Below are 20,125 nucleotides of genomic sequence, written 5' to 3'. Positions count from 1 at the left end.
CAATGTTTGCCTTGTTATGGCATTAGCCACTAAGTTGTGTGCACTCTGACGTACCAACACAGGCCTGTACAGACTGGAGGTGCAGGTGCCACATTTGCAGGACGGAGTTCCTGTTGAGATCCTTCTCTATCACCACCAGAAAAAATTTCTCGGAAAATGGAGCAGGTTGGTAATCTGGTGGAACAAACAGATTCATTATTCAACAATAATACACTAAAGTGAACAAAAAAAACAAGACGTCATAGTTTAACTGACTAATTTGTACCTTCTCCGGATGGAAAAGCTGGTATGAAAGCTTCTGGCTCTTTCTGAGGTTTGTAGCCCAAAATAAAATCCTCTTGGAAGACATGTAGCAGCTGAGTGTTTGAGCCACACTGCACATAAAAAAGAACAGTGTAAAGATTAAAATGAAAAACTGTACATTTATGTCAGTCAGTGAATAAAGAAGCACAGAAAGGGTGCTAACCTGGTTTGTGATAATATCCAGCTCAATGATACAACCAGGTCTGGCAGTGGACTGCTGGCTGACTATATTAAACACTTCACCCACCAGTTTCTACACAGAGGTGAGAAAAGAACAATTAAAACAAGTGAATATAACAGCACACACAATGCTTTTCACTGTGAAAATATAACATCCTTGTCGTGGATAACACAGCTTCTATAGTTCAAATGGATAGAATAGAAACCTTAGACCGAAGCTCTCACTTAAGGATGGTAAGAAATAAAATCCTATGATGTTCAGTGACATGTGTTGACTCACAGACGTCTCAGGGTCAGAGAGCTCATCCAGTAGTTTTCTGGCATCCACTACAGCTTGATAGAGACGCAGGTTTTTCCCATCTGATGCCACAAAACAGGCGCTGGCGCTGTTACAGTAGGTTCCTGGTGGACACAATACAATATGGGAACGTTTGTAGTTTCTGTGCTTAAAGACTGTTATAACACATGTTCTTACTCGTGCAAGTTTTCTGTATACGCTCCAAACAAAGAGGCTTTCAAACAGGATTTTGGACATTTACACTGGAATATTGCTAATTCATTAAGAATACTAATGTTTGTATTCTTTATTCAAGGATCATTAAATTGTAAGAGCTTCTTTGGAGAGTCAAACATGCTGTTAAAACTTTTCTCTGGCGTATTTAAATTATCCTCATTGCTGTTCGGTTCAAGACTAAGTGTTTTATTTGTAATATAGCAAATATGTGGCAGAACAGTTTCTAAAATTGTGCATGAATCTTATTTTCAGTTTATCATCATTTTGATGAACTAAATCTCTTTTTTATTAACAAAATATTATCTCAAAATAAAAAAAATTACATATTTTTTTCACATATTTTTCTTTTCCTATGTGCAACGTAGCATTGAAATCTACATCAGGCTGCATACCTACCAAGTACAGAACTGGGAACCAGTGTGGGAAGCCAGGCCACATTGCTGAACGCAGAGGTGTGTAGAGAGTTTATACGGGCCAGTTCGGAGACACCCCCGGTGCACGACAGCGGCCCGATGTGGTCCACCCTCCACAAAATCAATTCACTATAAATGGCGTTGGGGTCATGGAAGGTCCTTGTAGCTGCATTACGGAGTTGCTTCCTGTTAAAAGTGATGTGAGTTCATGTTTCATACAGCAGTTAAGATTACCATCTCTCTAAAAGCCTGTAAGTAAATCAGTAAAATCACAAAACTATAAACCTCTTCAGGGGGGGAAGTCTTGATATTTACAGGTTCATTATCTTCTTTGGCAAACAATAAACAAAAAAATAAAGTGAACACATGAGTTGAAGCTCCTGCACCTACAACAAAATGTTTTGTTTTTAGAACGATCTATATCTTGTATGCCATTTTTGCTGTCAAAATTGATTTCTAATACAATGCTGTGTGAGCTGAAAGCCATTTTTATAGGTTTTGTAGACATTGTCGGATTGGTTCTTAATTTATAGCAACAAGGATGTTTACAAATTGTTGAAATTTTAATTTAAAAAGTATCTCATATTGGTCTCAAAAAGTCTGGTGAATAAATGAATCACTATGACCCCTCTGCTCTACTCTACCTGGGAAGTCCCTTTGGTAGGGGAAAGGTTGGCAGCTGCTCCCCTTCGAGGCTGCTGGGAGCTGAGGGCGGGGTGAGCAGGGCATTGTGGTGAGAGGTGGTCAGCAGCAAAGGCAGCACTGTGTGACATGCTTGGTCATTCAGGTGGAAACGGTGACCACAATAGCGAAACTTGTGAGACACAGTCAGCACGTTGGAGAAGCCAGAGCGCTCCGCAAACGTTACCGCCCACTGCAAACACACAGAATCCAAATCACATTTTTAAGGCTTAGAAAAAGATCTCTACCAATTACCAGAAACAGTTTGGTAAAAGCATTTGAAGGGAGGTGTTGGTAATGTCTTGTTACCTGGTTGAGAGAACCATCAACATGCTTGGAGACCATCATGACGGCGGGGCTAATGCCAGGGCGAAGTTTAGGTGAGGGGGAGACGGCGGGCGACCCCAGGCAGGCAGAGACAGAGGCGGAGCGGGAGACACGTTGGACCATTCTTCCCTGCTCGCCTGTGCCGACGCTCTCACTCTCAGTCAAAGTGCAGGCGTACATCAGGATATTTTTGCTCAAAGAGTTGGCGTCACCTGCAGGAAAAGCTACTGGAATGCGCGATGAGAAGGACACCTGGGAGACAAAGTGAGTGGACAGAAAGAGGGCAGTGAAGACAACGGCAACTTCATTCGTAATTTAAGTCTGATAAAGATTTCCACAATGTTTATAATTGCATACAAATGGGGTTTAGTATCGCCAATAATTTTCAGAATCAATTTGATTCACCAGAGCTTGGATCGATTTGATATCCATCCACTTAATTCAATTCGATTCACTTCAGTTTTGTGTTTACACAGTTTACACATTTAGACACATTTTTTTAGAAATACATTAATAATCTATATATTTGTCTTGAAGATATTCATATTAATCTGATACAGTTCACACATTGTAAAATGTACTAGTGAAATTATAATGAGATTGTTAATACTATAAAGTGTTACATGGTTTCTCAAAAGGAGAGGCTCCAACAATTGCTCTGCCTCTCCTGGAGGGCATTTCAATTTGGCCACTAGGTGGCGATCGAGCTATAGCATTAAACTTTATTCCAGAAGAACAAGAAATTATGAGCCAAAAACTGTGCTTTAGATCACATAAGGTTACTTTAAAATATTTCCTTAAAGAGTTTGGAAATTCATGCCTATAAATATATAAAGATATTTATTTAGTCAGCAATGTATGTTTGCTCTAAAAGACATTCCATTAAACATTAGCATTAAGCTAGCAGACTTTAGCTTTATGTGTTAGATCCATCTCTTCTTTTATAAATCGCTTATTGATCCATAAAGCTTGGATCTATTCAGATCGATTAATCAATCGATTAATCAGCCCTACATAAAACAGTCATGGACGACCTCCTTTCATCTTGATCTGATAACTTGTTAGTAAACTGTGAAATGATGATTCTTTAGCACTAAATCTGGCTGGTGCTAGCCATAAAAAGCATTATACTTTAAGATAAATTTTGATTTAAAAAAACTGCAGCACAATTTAATCTGTTGGTCTCTAATGTGCAGTTGGTAAATAATCCAAACCACTACTAATAGTTTGAGATTATAATTGCGATTTTTATTTTGCTCATTTTATTTCCTCACCTGAACCTGTCTGAAGATTCCCTGGTTGAACTCATCTAAGTACTTCACATGCCAAACAAGGAAGGAGCCATCGATGGGATGGATGGTAAACAGCATGTCAGGACTCTTGTTCCATTCTGTGGTCAGAGTCTCTATCTTCCTTTCGAGCAGCATGGACGGCAAAGGCATGCTGGAGCTGGACCCAGGGGATGAGGCCTTGTTGCTTCCTTGCTCCCCTGATTCTGCCTCTTCTCCGTGCTCCGATGAAGCTTTGTCAGACATTTCATCCAAATCTAGAAAGCCAGAACAACAATGAAAACACTCCTTGGTAAAGGAATGCATTTGTTGGCTTAAGTTTAAGTTTAGATTATACCAAAGTCAAACTTTAATGGGGATCCCCCGGGTTCCACGGGTTCTTCCGTTGTTTGATCTAACTGCTGTTCAGACAACTTTCGAAGCTGCGTCATAAAGAGGTCCATAGAGGAAGTGAAGCTGAGGTCTTTATTGTTGAGCCAGTGAACCATGAAACCTCCACCACCTGTACTATCTTCAGGATTGAACAAACCAGAGTCAGCTAGCATTGATGGGATGTCTGAAAGAAGAAGGAAGAAAGAAGACGATAGTAAAATAAACAAATAAATAGTCCTCTAAGGCAGGAATGTTGAGAAGAAAAAAAAAACTCTACCTGTGTTTGGGTTAATACTAGCAGAGATGTGAAAATGACAGAGAGCATTGGCATGATGTGCGATGTGGCGGTGGGTATGTGAGTCCTGTGTGCCGAGCTGGGATGGAAGGAGGTCACTGTGAGCTACCAGAGCGGACGATCGGCGGCGGCCTCGGCGCAGCTGCTTTAGGTGGTGAATCGACTGTGAGAGCAAAAGAAAGCAAAATTGCGGTATACCTTCCTCAGGAGGTTATTACAGATTTATTCATGACAAACAGCCAAACAAGCGTACCTCCAAAGCATGCTGGATCTTGTCTTTATTGCCTCCCAGACCTGGCAGGCTGGAGGTGAAGGACTGACTGTTATCAGAGATCTGCCCACCAAGAAGACTGTCTTCTGGTAAGAGGGTTTCTGACCACAACCGACACACCCCATCTTCACAGGACGTCAGCAGCACATTGCACACAGATCCCCTATTGTTGAACATCAGAAAATGCATCTGTCAGTCCGTCACACTATTTGTTTATAAAGGTCAATGAAAGCTTTTATCAGTTCACTTGAAATCAAAGAAAAATCTGATTTACTAAACCAAAAATGTTTTAAATGAAAAGAGATTTGTCTTAGATTCCCTTAAAGACTAAGTTAAACAATAACATTAAAAATGTAAAAGAAAATGAATGGCTTAAGATGGGTGAAGCTCTGTCTTCCAACAGTGTGTTTTATATGAAAACTTCCAATTCAAAGTTTTAATTGCTGCATAAGAGGAAAAAAGGGGAAAGTGTAGACAATTAGGTTTTACCAAGCAAAATAATTTGTTGAGAAGAAATGAAACATTACGACACATTAATAACCTCAACAAAAAGTAAAACGATGTTACAAAATAGCGGAAAGCTTTTGGAGAGAATTTGGACGGCTTTTATTTTGGAAGTTCAAATGCCACTGTGAGAAAGTTGTTCTTACTTGGGCATGTATTTGCTAGTCTTCCTCCATGACATGCCGGTAACAGACCGAGGATGTGCCAGGTAAACAAAGGAAAAGTGAACTGGAGAAGGCTTTTTATCAGACGGGTCCTGGACAACCACCGCTGACCGCCAGCCAGTGGTGGGATACCAAACCTTGAGTAAGCAGTCATCCTGCACACAAACACACAACATAATTGGCAAAAATCCCAGCAAATCCTGAAGATAATGCCAAACTGATTGGATGCTTTGCAGGGCTGGAGCATAATTCAGTACCTTCCCAACTGTTGCAAAGTACTCCCCATCAGGAGACCACTTGGCGATGTGAACAGACGCCGCAGTCCTAGTGGAAACACAAAGATAAAGAATGGCATCAGCAATATTCACTTCTCCATGGAAGTATATTACGCAAGCACACATGTGACCTGTCTTCTCAGCTGTGACAGCATGACAGCTTTGAGGGAAAAAAAAAAAAGCTATTGGTGGTCATTGCTAAGTTTGCACTTCTCTGTTCTAGTGGCGCTCCATGTGTCATCACATGGTAATTATGAACCTGGTATTATATTTCTATCTATTTACACAGCTTAAAGCACAAGCTGCTGATTCAAGACTGACTTACACGTGTATGCAGTCATTTTAGGGGAGGAGAGGTGAATCTTTTCTGTAATAAAATTAATTGCATGAGTTTTAAAAGGGTTGAATTGGGGATAAATCATAGTCTGTAACAGTCAAGCTAAAGATCTAGGAAATTATTTTTTAAAGACATTTTTTGCTTTGGTTAAGATTTAAATGTATAAAAAGATTGCATCAGTTTAATGATTATTTTTTGCCCTTTTTTCTTATATTTGCAAAACTTTTAAAGCAAAAATATTCAATAATGAATATTTTTTGTGATTCCCAACATTTATTCGTGAAGGGAAGTTAATCTAACTTAATTCTTCTTGCTTTGCATATTTTTTTCCTCAATATCCTGGGCAGTGTCATGAATGCTTAAAAATAATGACGTACTTGCACTGCCAGACACAGTTCCAGTCACTGAGGACCGGGTGGGGCTTGTCCTCATTCACCTGCCCATCCTCCTCCTCTATGAGGGCATCTCTCAATGGTGGAGCCCACAGCTGGAGTCGCTCCGTTGCTGCCAGGATACGGTTCCCTGTGGTGACAGAAGCTCTGCATCACACACCTCGTGTCCCACAGCCAACTCAACAGTGCACAAAGCGGAGTGCATTGCTGGGACTTGAGTTATAAAATATGCATTATGAGATTTTATGGTAATAGTTGTTTGTTAGTGTGTCAAATAGTGATGGTCAAAAATAAACTGGAGAACTGTCTTACACTGACAGGTTCCAGTCCTCAAGAGCCAGTGTCCTTCTTAATCCCATCTACTACCAATGACCTCACTGTGTGTTCCACCAATGAGGGGAAGGAATATTAGGACACTGACATTTAAGGGCTTGGGTCGGACACCAGTCACAATGATTTTTTATGTAGGGTGTCTTTTCAGCTCCACAATCAACATCTTGACTAAAGTCCAGCCTATCTGTAAATGGGCCAGTAGGTGGGATAAATAACACTGACAGATGTTGGAAATAACAACAAACAAAAATGGGGAGCTTTGTGGTCTTCAAAGTTAAATCTAACCAGAGCTAAGAAGAAAATGTTTTGAAGCTACTGGATTATTACCAAGTTTTGTAAATTAGATCCAAAAAGAAGTTGTATCTGGGTCGTTATATTGGACACACTGACTAAACTTGCATAATACCTTGTTTCTACCAGAATTGCAATCCATTTTGAAGAATAGTGACAATATACATTAACAACCAAAGATAATCAACTTAATACAGGGGGTATCTTTGTTTTGTTTTGTTTTCTTTTCAACATTCATATCATGCAACAGAGCCAGGTAGCAACAGGTTGAAATTTGTAAATCTCTTCTTCATCTAAGCTTCTTAAGGAAGTAAAAAAACAAGAGGGCTTTGTACATGTTAGAGAAATAGAAAAAAAATGGGTAAAAAGTCATAGATCTTAACAGTGTGGTTCAGTGCGAGTTAACATAGTGCCACATGCATGAACTTGCTTATCGTTTCAAACAAATGGGGGAAAGCAATATTCTATTTTGTGTGTCTGACTATTGTTTTTGCAAGAAGGTAACAGCAGCATTACTTTCAGACATAGATTAAAGACAGAGAGCACAGGTATACCTTGTGGATCCCAGGCCAAGTTGTAGGTGATGGCATCAAGGAAGAACTGTCCTGTCTTTTGCCATTGATAGTTAATCTGCTATTAGTAGTGGGGAGAGCAACACACATCATGCAATGTTATTGCACACGGGTACGATTAATCCCAACAGGTGCAAAGAGCAATCGGTCAAAAGTCCAAATTTGGACATTTGCACTCACCTTGTGGAGTTTACTTGGGTTTGTAGAAAGAGGTTCAAAAATGCAGACTGTGTTTCCGTAGGAGGCAGCAATCTAAAAATAAAGAACCGTACTCATCACCAACGACTGCTACTGCAATTATTCCCCAAGGAGAGGGGTATGAGAACTGAACAGGAGAGCAGGATATGAAAGAAATGGAAGAGAGAGGAGCAGACGCAGATAACTGCTCCTGTTTGCACAAAGATAGACGAATAATATCCTGTACCTCCACTGAAAGTGCAAAAAGAGACTGAGCACACCGACAACACTCACCCTGCCAAGCTGTTGGGAGCACTCCACACAGCCAACCTGTATGTTTCCATTCTGAGCACCGGGAATGATCTGAACGCAGTCAAAGTCGCTAGCCAAGATCACAACGTCACAACCTGAGCCATAAGCCTGAAAAACGAAGAAGGAAAAAAAACAACATTAGACGATAAATCGCTCAACAAAACACAATGAAATCATGAACAAATTGATCCATTTATTGTCAGATGTATTTGTGCTTCTTGACGATTTAATGATCATTGCTATTTTGAACAAAATTTTAAAGAAACTATTTTTTTAGTTGTACGATAAATAACAAAATCATTCCATCATAAAACTCAAAGACCAGCATGGAATGCAAGTCCAGAGTACACACTGTTAGCTCAGCATGTACTTTCTTATAAATATTATGTAAAACATTAGGACAACTTATATATTTTGTATGAACAAGATCCAAAGACAGAGACGCTGCAGTTTTCCAAAAAAAGAACCACATTTTTGCAAGCAGCAGACATTTTCTCATACACTTCAGAAGCAAAGTGAATTCAAGGAGACACAGAGAAGCTAAAAAGATTAGCTTACAGTGATTTATCAGTCAGTATTCAATTTTCTTTTTGACAGTGTTACAGTACTTTGAGCCCAGATACAGTTTACTTTGAATAAAATGATGGTAGACCTTTAGATAAAATGTGTTTTTTCTCAGTTGGTAGAGTAAAAAGGTGTGTCAGAAATCCTATGTGAAGAGTAAATAAAAGAATTACCATTACATTCATCCCATATCAGTAGATGTCCATATGAACATGTACATACGGTACATTCCTGTTACTGGTTTAAGAAATGTTATAAAGCAAAATATTCATTATTAAAACGAAATAAAGAAGAAAAAACATCAATGTGATATTTTCAAACACAGTTTAAAAAATATTGTCAGAAAAATGTGCTGCTCCCATTATTTTGTATCTTAAGTTTCTTTTGAAGATATTAGAACACATGTAAACTTAAATTAACAAGAACAAAATATCAGAAAATGTATATAAAAGATGAATAAATTAATAAATAAAACTGTAAAATACTCCAGATTACTCAGACACTGAACCTATTTTATTTTAACTAAAATTTGTGTAGTTATACATTAGAGTACAAGCATCTTAAATATGGCTAAAAATAAAAACTACCCTTAAGAATGGTCATCTATTCATGTGTTACATACTGTAAGATACTGCAACTACTAATACAGTATACAGGGTAGTAATACACTGTAACTACTTATATAAAAACTACCCTTTTTATATTAGTTACAGTGTAGAATAGATTACTATTTTAGTTGATTAATTGACACATTTATTAAACCATTCGATTATTTTAGGTCAGTTGGATCTCATTGCATTTCAAGTGATGAGCTTTCAATAACGGTACAAAGTCAGACTACAAAGTCTGGCACAATCTGTTTTATTAATATTATTTTCATGGCTGGTATTTCAATGCTATAAAGGCAACAAAAGTGCTCTTATTTCAATGGGCAGACCTGTCAATAAGAATGGGCTGAAAGGTAAAATGATACAGCGATGGTTACTGTCAGCTGGCACTAATACGTAGACCAATGGCAACAGTGGTAGCACCTGGAGGACAGGTAAGCTGGCCTCAGTCTGCATCACTGCTTGTGTCTTTTATTATTCAGGAGAACAGGAGGAGAGACTAAGAACTGCTGGGTCACAACACTACACTAAGGCTCAGGATGGAGTAACAGCAAAGAGTGTGAGCGGCCTTGAGGAACTGTTCAATAAAATCCCCCCCCAGTGGGACACAGACAGCAGTCGGGGAGGTTCAGAGCATTCATCACCATAACGGCTTCAGCACATAACTGTGGAAATTAAAGGCAGTCACCGTCACGCATTGTCTAGGACTGTTCACGGCCTATCTGTCTATTTAATTTACACCAACACGCACTCGTAAAAGTACGCTGGATCTAGTAGAACCCTGACATCCAGCAGGTCTCATTTATTAAGAGTAATTACTTTAGAAAGGACATCACTCCTTTGTCTGGAAAAGTAAAATACTTCAAAGCTTTAATCATTATTTGAGGCAAAAATAAATATTTATCATTTCAAAATATATTTATATTTTAGCAAGTTAAGAAGCTAGACTTGTCCATGAAGAAGAGTGCCTGTAAAAATGAGGAATTAAGATTTTTTTTGTGTGTGTGTAGTGATTTTCACAATGATGGGCCTAAAAAAATTATTAGTTGTACCAGTGCACCTTGCTTTTCTCTGAGGAGAAAAAAAAATGTCCATGACTCTGAAAGTCTCACTCATACTACCTCAAATAAGAGTTGGTATTTTTTATATTTTATTAGAATACTCATCTGACTTGCTCACTTTGAGTGCGACAGGTCTTAATATTCTTTAACATCAGAGCTTTTGCAATGTTTACGCTCCATAGTTTTGTCTACCGTAACTTTTCAACCGCAACTCACGTAATTCAAGCAAATTCAGAAGCGGAGAAATCGAGCCTCGCGTTGATAAGCAGCGCTATGCAGTTAAGTGTTTGTTTGCATCGTCAAGGGATACCACCGCGGAGAAAAGCTGCTTTGTGCAGGAGCGTTCTCGCGACTGTTTTTGTCTATGGGCGCTCTACGTTAGTAATATTTTGTATATCACACCAAAGCAAGACAAAAAAAATCAGTTTTTCACTGCGTCAGAATCAGCTAGTTCAGGGTGATTGTGTGAAAGGTTGAAGACACTGTGAAATTATTGGTGTTAAATGGTTTAACTACGGTGGCCCTGAAGGTTAAATCACATAAAGAGAACCATCAACGCAAAACACAAAGGTCTCAATGACCTTTAAAACCGAAATAAAAAAAATAAAAAAAACATAAAGTTTTAGAAATCAGACTCCACAAACCAAACAATTAAAAAAGAATGAAACAAAAGTACATTTCAAAAATCAAAATGAAGTTTTAAAAAATGAAGCAAAGAAGAAACATCACTGACCGTTGAGAGTTAATTGACATGAAAACCCCTAAACCAAAACATGAATGTTACTGGTGACAAACATGCTGCTATCAAAGAATGTTTTCATTCAGGACATACAATGAAGTGATACTTGGTCGGCTTTCTACTAAACACAAACCTATATAAGATTTTCTTTTTTCTATTTCAAATTTCAGCTCCATGAAGCATTTTATTTCAACTATTTTTTTGATCTGTTTACAAAGTTTTCCCAGTGGTCTTTTCATTAAGATTCTACCTTTTTAGCCTAAATCTAAAAACCTTTATTAATTTTTATATTTTGTCGTTTTCTAGAACATTATTTCTGCAGAGCAGCAGGGGTTCATTAGAAATTCACCTCTGAATTGCCTTTGTAACCCCACGCTGATATCTATTGAAATCTTTGTTTACTCACTCTCCCGTTGGCTTATAGCCCCTCACACCTCCAAGCTAACATTACAGTGTAACAAAAACAGTGAGCAAAACAGGAGATATCCATCCGTACAGTTTTGATCCAGATTCCAGGACAGACGTGGAAAACAAAGACGTTCATGGATATATTTGTGTGCAGGTGGATGCATCAGAATGGGGCGGAGCAGGAAGACTTTGGTCCGCCCACTTCACCTGCTGTCACAAACTTAAGCTTTTTCAAACTGCAAGTTTCTACTTGAATACAAGAAATACTCAGAAATTCAGTTAAAATATTAAAATATTTTATACATGTCCTCTACCATGTTTAAAATGCTACAAGAGCATGTTAAAAACACCAAAAACACAGATGTCATTAAAGTGGGTCTTTAAGCAACAACTTGTTCATGTAATTTACCATTGTTGTAGAACTGAGTTCTAAATTAAGAGCTTTATGATTACCAGTTTGCAAGTTAATCATTTTCAAGTCTTAATGCTGATATTGACTGTAATTAAAAAGGAAGGTAAAACTGCTGAGTCAAATGTCATGTGGTCGAAAAGGTGGGTGCACCAAACTTTTGTGCTGGTTAGGGCAGCCACGATTAGTCGACTAATCGACAATTAATCGACTATTAAAATAGTCGACAACTAATTTAATAGTCGATTAGTCATTGCTTTATATTATGTGGAGTCAGGGTGTAGTAAAGTTGAAAGTTATATTGGCAATATACTAGCTTTTGGGACTATGTTGGCATTTATTGAGGTTTTTTAGGCTATTTTGGAGTTTAGCAAATATTTTAGCTACATGCTAGCTGTTTTTGCTGATTTAGGATTTTTTTTGTTTGTTTTTTAGGCTGTTTAGGAATTTAGCTAACATTTCAGCTACATGTTAGCTGTTTTGGCTAATTCAGGCTTTTTTTGCTTTTCATGCCATTTTTGTGTGAAGCTAATTTCCAGCTACATGCTAGCTGTTTTGGCTAACTTAGGCTTTTTTTGTTGTTTTTTTAGGCTATTTTGGAGTTTAGCTAATATTTCAGCCAAATGCTAGCTGTTTTGGCTAAGCCTTTTTTTGGCTAATTTGGCCTTTAACTAATATTTTAGTTGGCTATCAGCATCTTCAGGTATTGTCACTAGCGTCTTCTATGGCCAAATTAATTTTACAGCATTCTATCTGGGGTAATGCTAGTGTGAACATATCTAGTTTTTAGTTAGTTTAAATCTAATTATGGTTAAGATGCATGTTTTACATCCACTTTGGGCATGACCCGATTAGTCGACTAATCGGAAAAAATAATCTGTGATTAGTCAACTATTAAAATAATCGTTTTTGGCATCCCTAGGGCTGGTGCACCTAAGAAAAAAAGTTAGGTGCACCGGAGAAACCAGTGCAAAAATTAGTCTAGAGCCCTATAAACATTGTTTTATAAAAGGGGTCAGCAACCTTTAACAGTAAAAGAGCCATTTAGCTCATTTCCTACTGATCAAAACCTAGAGGGAGCCACATAGTCTCACTTTAAGAAATTTGGATTTTCAATTATGTCTATTTTTTGCCACAAACAAAAGCAAAAATATAAAAATAAACTAGTATCTCTCAAAATGTGATTTTTCATATTTTTATTAGGTTTTATAGAAGCTCAAATGACTTTTTTTCAAAATAAAAGATCAAACAAGATCATCTCAGTGCAGTTCTGGACAGCTATTAACTATTGTTGTGCAGCATAAAATAATATAACTCATGAAAGATCAAACTTTCTACCAAAGTTTTGCTTTGCATATAAAATTTGTTCATTCTGTAGCATTGAGCAAACAAGATGTCTTCAGGTCAACAGGGATGTAAAAACCTGCATAGTTTATCTTCTATGTGCACTTCAGCCATCAATTTATACATGCAACTAACCTAGATTAAATAAATGCTCACTCACCCTCTAAGTAAACTGACTGATGACAAGATTGAAGACACCTGTGTGATGCCAATTAGAGTGCACACCTTCATATGACTCCTCCCAACACTTCTGGCAAAACCATTTTCTCTTTTAAAAAGATTATGTTGGTGTTATTAACACCAATGTCTGACTGATTTTCAATGGATGATTTACTTTATTCCTTTTATCAACATTTGCTAGTTTCTAGTTTTCACCAACCCTTTTTGTTTTTCTTTCATTAGCAAAGAGGTAAGCAAATTTGTCCATGTTTGTGCATAAATGATCCATTTCTAATAATCCAAAAGCAGCTCAAACAAAGAAAAAAAAATCAGATATATATTTCTAGAGCTAGAAATAAGTCAGCGCACTCAAATGCTGGTAAACCAAATGAACTAATGATAGGATTTTCCAAACTCAGTGCACATCCCACTAATTACTAGCACTTTGCCTTATGGGTAACATTCCCACAGGAAATGTAACTGCTTTTCAGGTTAAATATATGTTTTGTAAGAGGAGTAAATGCAGCTGTGTGCTGTGATAACAAAAGTAAATAAGAGGAAGAATGCAAAATATCACTTCTTCCTTCATTCCATCAACACCACATCCCTGTGACAATTGCAAAAAAGGGAAGTTGATCCTTCTATAACCACACCTACAATAAACAGTAAAACGCTCATACTTTGTCTTTAAGCTGATCCATTAAAAGTTGAAAAAAATCAATTCTGACCCGAAGTAACCTGAGTTTATCTCTGACAAAGCCTATAGCCTGCACTTTGACCCTTCACCCTGCAGAAATACTATAAAGGGATACGACTGCTGTATGACTGCAACAACTCAATGAGCGTTAAAAACCAAGAACTCAAAGTTTGTTCTTCTTTCTGTAACTTAGTCAAAGTTTAAAAAATGTAACTAATACATCCAGCTTCACTCACAGAGAATGTGGTAACTAGACAGCCTGTGTTTCGAAATATTTTTTAAGGTTAAACTGACGAAATCTATTGTGTCACAAGATGGATATCTTACGACATACTTGGAATGGAATGTCCCACTGACTTGAAGTAGCACAGATAACCCTCTTCACATTCAAAACAAAACTAAAAACAACCAAAAAATGCACAAATCTTAAACAAACAAACAAAAAACAACGAGAAAACATTCCATTTTTTGTCAAATTCCCTTATTGCTTCAGAATATGAGAAGGTACCAGTGTTAAAAATAAAGCTGGGTTCACACTGTCATCAGCAGTGTAAGTTCAGGCAATCACTTTGTATTAAAAATTTAGACAAATGGACATAAATAAGAGTTTCAGGCTGTAACGTTCAAAATTTTGGCATATATATGCATCACTAAGCATATTTTTTAAGAAGGTTTTTGGACTCTACGTACAAAATGTGTATTAAAAGCTAAACCAGGTCGAACTTTGACCAATCAGGGACTCAAATTTGTTTGTGACAAATGGATGGCGTCACTTTAATTCACAAAAGTGTCTACAATTTAAAAATTGATCATGGGTGAGAAATAAATAATTGCAGTTTGTGTCCGGCCAGAATAATGACATCAAGTCTGCCATATATTGGGATAGAGCGGTGAAAAAAAAAAAAGCTTGGAGAAAGATTTGCACCACTTTGATATTTAGGAACATGTAGAAAAATAAAAGAAGTATCCCCAACGTGAACACCATGGACTAAACATGAGTCGAAGAAATTAATATTCGTCTGTGTGAATTTAGCTCAATACTGGTCAGCTATTTGTCAGCTTTATATACAATTACCGGCTGTCTAGACCAGGGATAGGTAACTCCAGGCCTCAAGGGCCGCATTCATGTATGTTTTCCACCATACCTTGTTCTGGTATGTTCTAATTGGCTGGACAAATCTGAACCAGGTAATCAGTCATTAGTAGGGCTTGGATATCTGCAAATCATGCAGACACTGCGGCCCTTGAGGCTTGCAGCTGCCTAGCCCTGATCTAGACTTTACTCAGACAGCCAAATTCTCACACCAAACAACAGATAATGAACTACATGTGAAGAGCTCCAGTCATACACAGCTAGAGAGCTAGTTCTTCAAATAGAATTAACAACCAAATGCAAAAAACTGTTTTTTTTTTCTTTTTCTCTGCACATATGGCTAATTTGTGCACAGAAGTGGAAATAGCAAAGCAAGCACAGCCGACCGGGCTTCGTCCTAGAAGCACGATGCACCTGCTCCTGTTATTTTACAGATTTTAACTTCCCCTTATCATTGTAACCACAAGAACTAGACATAAAACAAAAGCCCTATGTGCAGCCAACTATGAAAGTACTGCAGAAGGACAGTCTGCCGACCCACACCCACACACCACACAAAATGACCGCTTTCTTTGCCATCAGGAAAAGTGAAATAAATGACAACTTGCTATCTGACCGTGTCTTGTCCTCACCAAAGCCAATATTCTGTGAAGTCGGAACAATTTCTGACTCATCTTTCTTCAGTGTGTGTGATCAAAATAGCAACAGTTAACAGAAAGCAATCACGCCATTTTCATGATAATCATTTTAGTTTATAAAAATTAAAACCCAGCAGAAGAAACTATCCAAAATCAGCATCAATTTGTAATGAATTTGTATGAAAAACATTCATCTCAAAAGTAAAATGGAGTCTTGATTTATTATTTTTTACCCAAACCTTTCCCAGTCCTCCATAATTCTTGTGTTATATGCTATTTTTAGCTAATCACACATCTGCAGTTCTGAATATCAAAGGCACACGGCTGTTTGTAGGTGCATTAACTGTATCACGAGGAGTCAGGAAGCACATAGAAGATCAGGTAATGGTACGATCTGCAGTTACTGAGTGTGAAGCAGTCACACGTTTTTATCATTCACCATTTTGTTCTTTGCTTTCCCAAAATCCCTGCAAAGAAATCAAATTATGCCAACATTCTACATGATACATGAAACCCCTCACACTGACCAACCCGTACGGAAAGAGCAGCACACCTGTCCAGATCACCCTAAACAGTTTTACTCTGAAATGTCAGCGGGTAAATTTGTCCACGAAAACAGTGTAGATGTGGTGCTGGAGCGAGTGAACTGATGGAGGCTACAGGCTATGTGTGTGCGAGCATGTCTGTTTTCAGGGTTTGGCCCATTAGCCCAGGGGATCAGTGTGAGTGTAAATGCATTGGACATGATGTCTGGTGCTCTTCAAATACCCTCTCAGACACAGAAACAAAAACACCAGGCACACAAACTGGGGGCCCTGTAGTAACGAGTACGGCTGAGGCTTCCCAACAGTGGCTGTCCTTTGCTGTTAAGTAGACATGACCAGGGGTACACCACCAGGATGCTCACATTTAAACCGTCTTCATCTGGAGCACAGGCAGGAGCAAAGAGGGACAATCCCTTTAGCTGCAACAGTGACCAACAGATTTATAATGGCTTAACTATCCTGTATATCTGTAATTATGCTGTATAAACCAGAAAGAGCAGACACAATCTCTGCTTCTATTCATCCATCAGTTTGCTCCAGGTCAGCAGCCCATCACAAGGGCCACATACAGATGAGAAAGAACCAGTCACTCAGACAGGCGTGCATGTTTTTAGATTGTTTTGGGGAAAGAAAATAACCAAAATATGGAATATTACTTGTGCAGAGCAAAATTTTGCTTTTGTGTACCCACAATTTTGGTACCTTATTTTGGAGAACTAAACATCACACATCTCAGTGCAATCACTCTTTGCTTACATTTGAATGGAGTCCGTTTTATTGTCTAAATACCTAAATGTTGACATGCACTAAAACTGCTATACCCAGGGGAAACAGTCTCAAAGTGCTGCAGAAGAGATGAGCCACAGGGTTCCTCCAACATTAGCCGTTGCTTCCTACACTAAATGTAATATTGATTTGGCTCCTCTGATCTGCCTACCTAAAGCACAAAACACAATTTTGGTAAACTGCCAGATTTCAGAAAGACATTATTTTTCTCTTTCAACCAGGAAAGTTCAGCATATCATAACCAAGTGAACCCTGGGACCACGTTGCATGGCAACAGAATACATAGAAAAGAACATGTAATTGGACTACAAATGACTGTATTCAGATATAGTTACATTTTAAATGGCATTAGGAATACAATATCACAGTTTAAGCAGAGGAAGAACCTTGGTGTGTTTTTTTGTTGCAAAAAAGGTCACTTTTGATGAAAGTGATGACTCGACTAAAGTGTTTTGGTGCATTTTCCCACAAACGGTGTAGTTTTAAAACGTAAAAATTATATATTTTGTTCTCTTCAAACAAATTATCATTCTAATGATACTATAAGCTAACAGATACCGATTCTGAAAGACCCACTCCATTGAAAAATATTTTTTTTAACATATTCTTGTGTCATTCTTTTGGTTATGAAGAGAATCTAAAAAATAAGATAAAAAATGCATTTATGAGTATTTCTTTATTCAAATCGCAGTGAATCAGGAGCAGATGGAAAAAAAATATTTTGACAAAGCTTGTTGCAGTGATGTAGAAGTAGGCCACAAGCTTTATTCTCCACTCCATTCTGATGCATCCACTTTTAGATGACTAGATCCACATGAATGTCTTTGTTTTCCATGACCGAGCTGGCATCTATCTCAAAACTTTACAGCTGGATAGATCCAATACAGCTTGATATTTTTGTTGCAGGAGTAATGTTAGGTTGGGGTTGCGAGGGGCAGGAAGCTAGTGAGAAAGAGTGACAACAAAGGATGATGGGAAGTGGAAAGAGGCTTACCCTGCATAAATGGTCCTGTCCACATCTCAGGTGAGGTTATATATATATATATATATATATATATATATATATATATATATATATATATATATATATATATATATGTATACTTGTTTAAAAACTGCATATTCATAATCAAAAGGTGATTAGAGTGGGACTTAAAAAACAAATAACACAACAACTTATTAGAGACTACCGAAAGAAAAAAATAAATTATGCAATCATCAAAATCATGTATTTATCTAGCAGAATAAATAACATACTTATTACAAATTGCCATTCAATTAGGAGGTAGAGTTTCTAAAATGCAATATATATATTTTTAGAAGGTATCCTTATTAACAAATACACAAGCAGATCTAAAGGAGAAGTTTAGGCAGTTTAGTGTAAAATGTGATAAAAGAATAGTAAAGAAAACATGTGTAAACAAACGCTGTAGCCTTCACAACAAACACCTCTGTCCAGCAGGCTTTTAGCGCATGTCTCCATATAAGGCTCTCTACGTCACGCCTGGTGCAGCTGATGCTAGGATGACAGCAAGCGAATGATCCGCGAGGAGGATTTAGGGCCAAATGGTAGAGAGCTTAGCCACTTTAACAGCCAAGCTGAAAGAATGCTGTCTGCCATAAATATATACAGTTGCCTCACTATATATAACACTACATAAAATAATGTATTTATAGTGTTGGATGTGAGGGAGGGATTCCCTTGCGGTAATTTTGACGTTAGGAGATGCAGCTAAAGGTCGCCTGAAAGAGTCTCCTGCGATGCCTTGGATCAATACACTCTCAGACTGTATGTGCGGAGGCGGCAGTTGCAGGCATGCCCGCATTTCTGGGTTGGCAGTGACTCCCCCGGTGGATTAAAGTACACGAAGCGGGGCTTGTGATAAGGTTTGCCCGGCGGGAACCTGGCCCCCCGTGCGGTTAAAACCTGTCGGTGCGGCAGACTGACCGGCTAACTACCGCTCGGTCTTGGCTAGCTTGTGTAGCCCGTTTACGTCCCGGATAAGGCTGGTTAGCTAACAGTTCGGTTAGCTAGTCGGTCGTTAGCTTAGGCGAGTGTCATGTTTGGAATAAGCTCAAAACAAATACTGACCGTGAAAGGAATATCATTTACGCTTCCCACCGAGTAGCAGCAGTCTCCAGGGTTTACAGCTCCCGTCAGCACTTGGTGCAAATGCATTTTCTCTGTTTTAGCAGCAGATGTTCCCTTTTCTTTCCCCCTTTCTTTTTTTTAATTATTTAAAACAAGTCCACCCTTTTCGTTTCTCCATCTAGCAACGACAGGGAATTCCATCAGTAGCATTAACGCTCCTCCTCGGCCTGGTAGTGTCCTTTTCCTCCACAAACGGCGAGCTTGCAGAGAAATAGTTTTCGACCCGTAGAAATGAAATTTCCTGAGGTCCCGGCATGTATTTAAACATGCAAAGCTGACTGTCGGTCCCCTTTAGCTGTCAACACCATCCTCACGATTAATCGTGAGAGCCGAGGCAGCAGGATCTCTGCAGCGATCCTGACATGCGCGTTCACGACGCTGCCGAGGCACGACTGGATGACCATAGATCCCTTTAGTCTAGATTTGACAACGTGAGACTTTGACTCACCCTCACATTAGAACTACACGTATCTTTAAAAAACAGCAAACTTATCTTCACTAGAATGCGTATCTTGCTCATTTAATGCAAATGTATAATTATATTCTGGAGGTATTTATTAATGACACGACGTATAACTTTTCTAGGATTGACGTTCTGTATCAGCGTCGCTGCAATTTGTGGATTCGAGTTCATTGACCATAAATGTGAAATGTGGGGCAAAATAAAAAGTGATTGGGTACTGATTTAAAGTGTAAAAAATACAAATATGTCAATAGTTAAAAAAAAGAAGCAAACAAATGAAATTTAAAAAAGGAAATGGACATCAATAAATAAAGTTTATGATATGCTTATAATTGTAGATATCTTTCCTTAAATGGCTAAACATTTCAAGATGTTATTAACATATTTTCCTAATTAAATATTTGTGATATTTATTTTTTTTATACCTTTTAGGCCATTTTTTAAAGTGTATAAGTCC

General features: G+C 38.0%; 1 protein-coding gene across 4 annotated transcripts in view; it reads right to left on the bottom strand.

The window, feature by feature from the left end:
• Nucleotides 1-19,599, bottom strand: part of dmxl2 (Dmx-like 2) — a 45,222-nt gene extending 25,623 nt beyond the window's left edge. For 2 of the 4 annotated variants that reach the window (XM_024294915.2, XM_024294917.2), the window contains exons 1-18: nt 19,146-19,595; nt 7,985-8,110; nt 7,694-7,765; nt 7,496-7,574; nt 6,303-6,447; nt 5,571-5,637; nt 5,296-5,468; nt 4,628-4,808; nt 4,357-4,537; nt 4,045-4,263; nt 3,693-3,964; nt 2,401-2,670; nt 2,055-2,284; nt 1,394-1,596; nt 764-885; nt 467-556; nt 266-374; nt 55-174 (exon numbers count right to left, since the gene is read on the bottom strand). In XM_024294915.2, coding sequence (XP_024150683.1) covers nt 55-174; nt 266-374; nt 467-556; nt 764-885; nt 1,394-1,596; nt 2,055-2,284; nt 2,401-2,670; nt 3,693-3,964; nt 4,045-4,263; nt 4,357-4,537; nt 4,628-4,808; nt 5,296-5,468; nt 5,571-5,637; nt 6,303-6,447; nt 7,496-7,574; nt 7,694-7,765; nt 7,985-8,110; nt 19,146-19,232 — 2,746 coding nt within the window. In that variant the 5' untranslated portion in view covers nt 19,233-19,595. Of the gene's footprint in view, nt 1-54; nt 175-265; nt 375-466; nt 557-763; nt 886-1,393; nt 1,597-2,054; nt 2,285-2,400; nt 2,671-3,692; nt 3,965-4,044; nt 4,264-4,356; nt 4,538-4,627; nt 4,809-5,295; nt 5,469-5,570; nt 5,638-6,302; nt 6,448-7,495; nt 7,575-7,693; nt 7,766-7,984; nt 8,111-19,145 lie in introns of all 4 variants that reach the window. The other 2 variants (XM_024294918.2, XM_024294916.2) reach the window with 2 other exon arrangements.
• Between the last annotated feature and the right edge of the window lie 526 nt (nt 19,600-20,125).

This window comes from Oryzias melastigma, linkage group LG3, assembly GCF_002922805.2.
Source record: "Oryzias melastigma strain HK-1 linkage group LG3, ASM292280v2, whole genome shotgun sequence".
NCBI lineage: Eukaryota > Metazoa > Chordata > Actinopteri > Beloniformes > Adrianichthyidae > Oryzias > Oryzias melastigma.
Note: the sequence above shows the minus strand (reverse complement) of the source record. Positions and strands in the feature narration are given on the sequence as shown.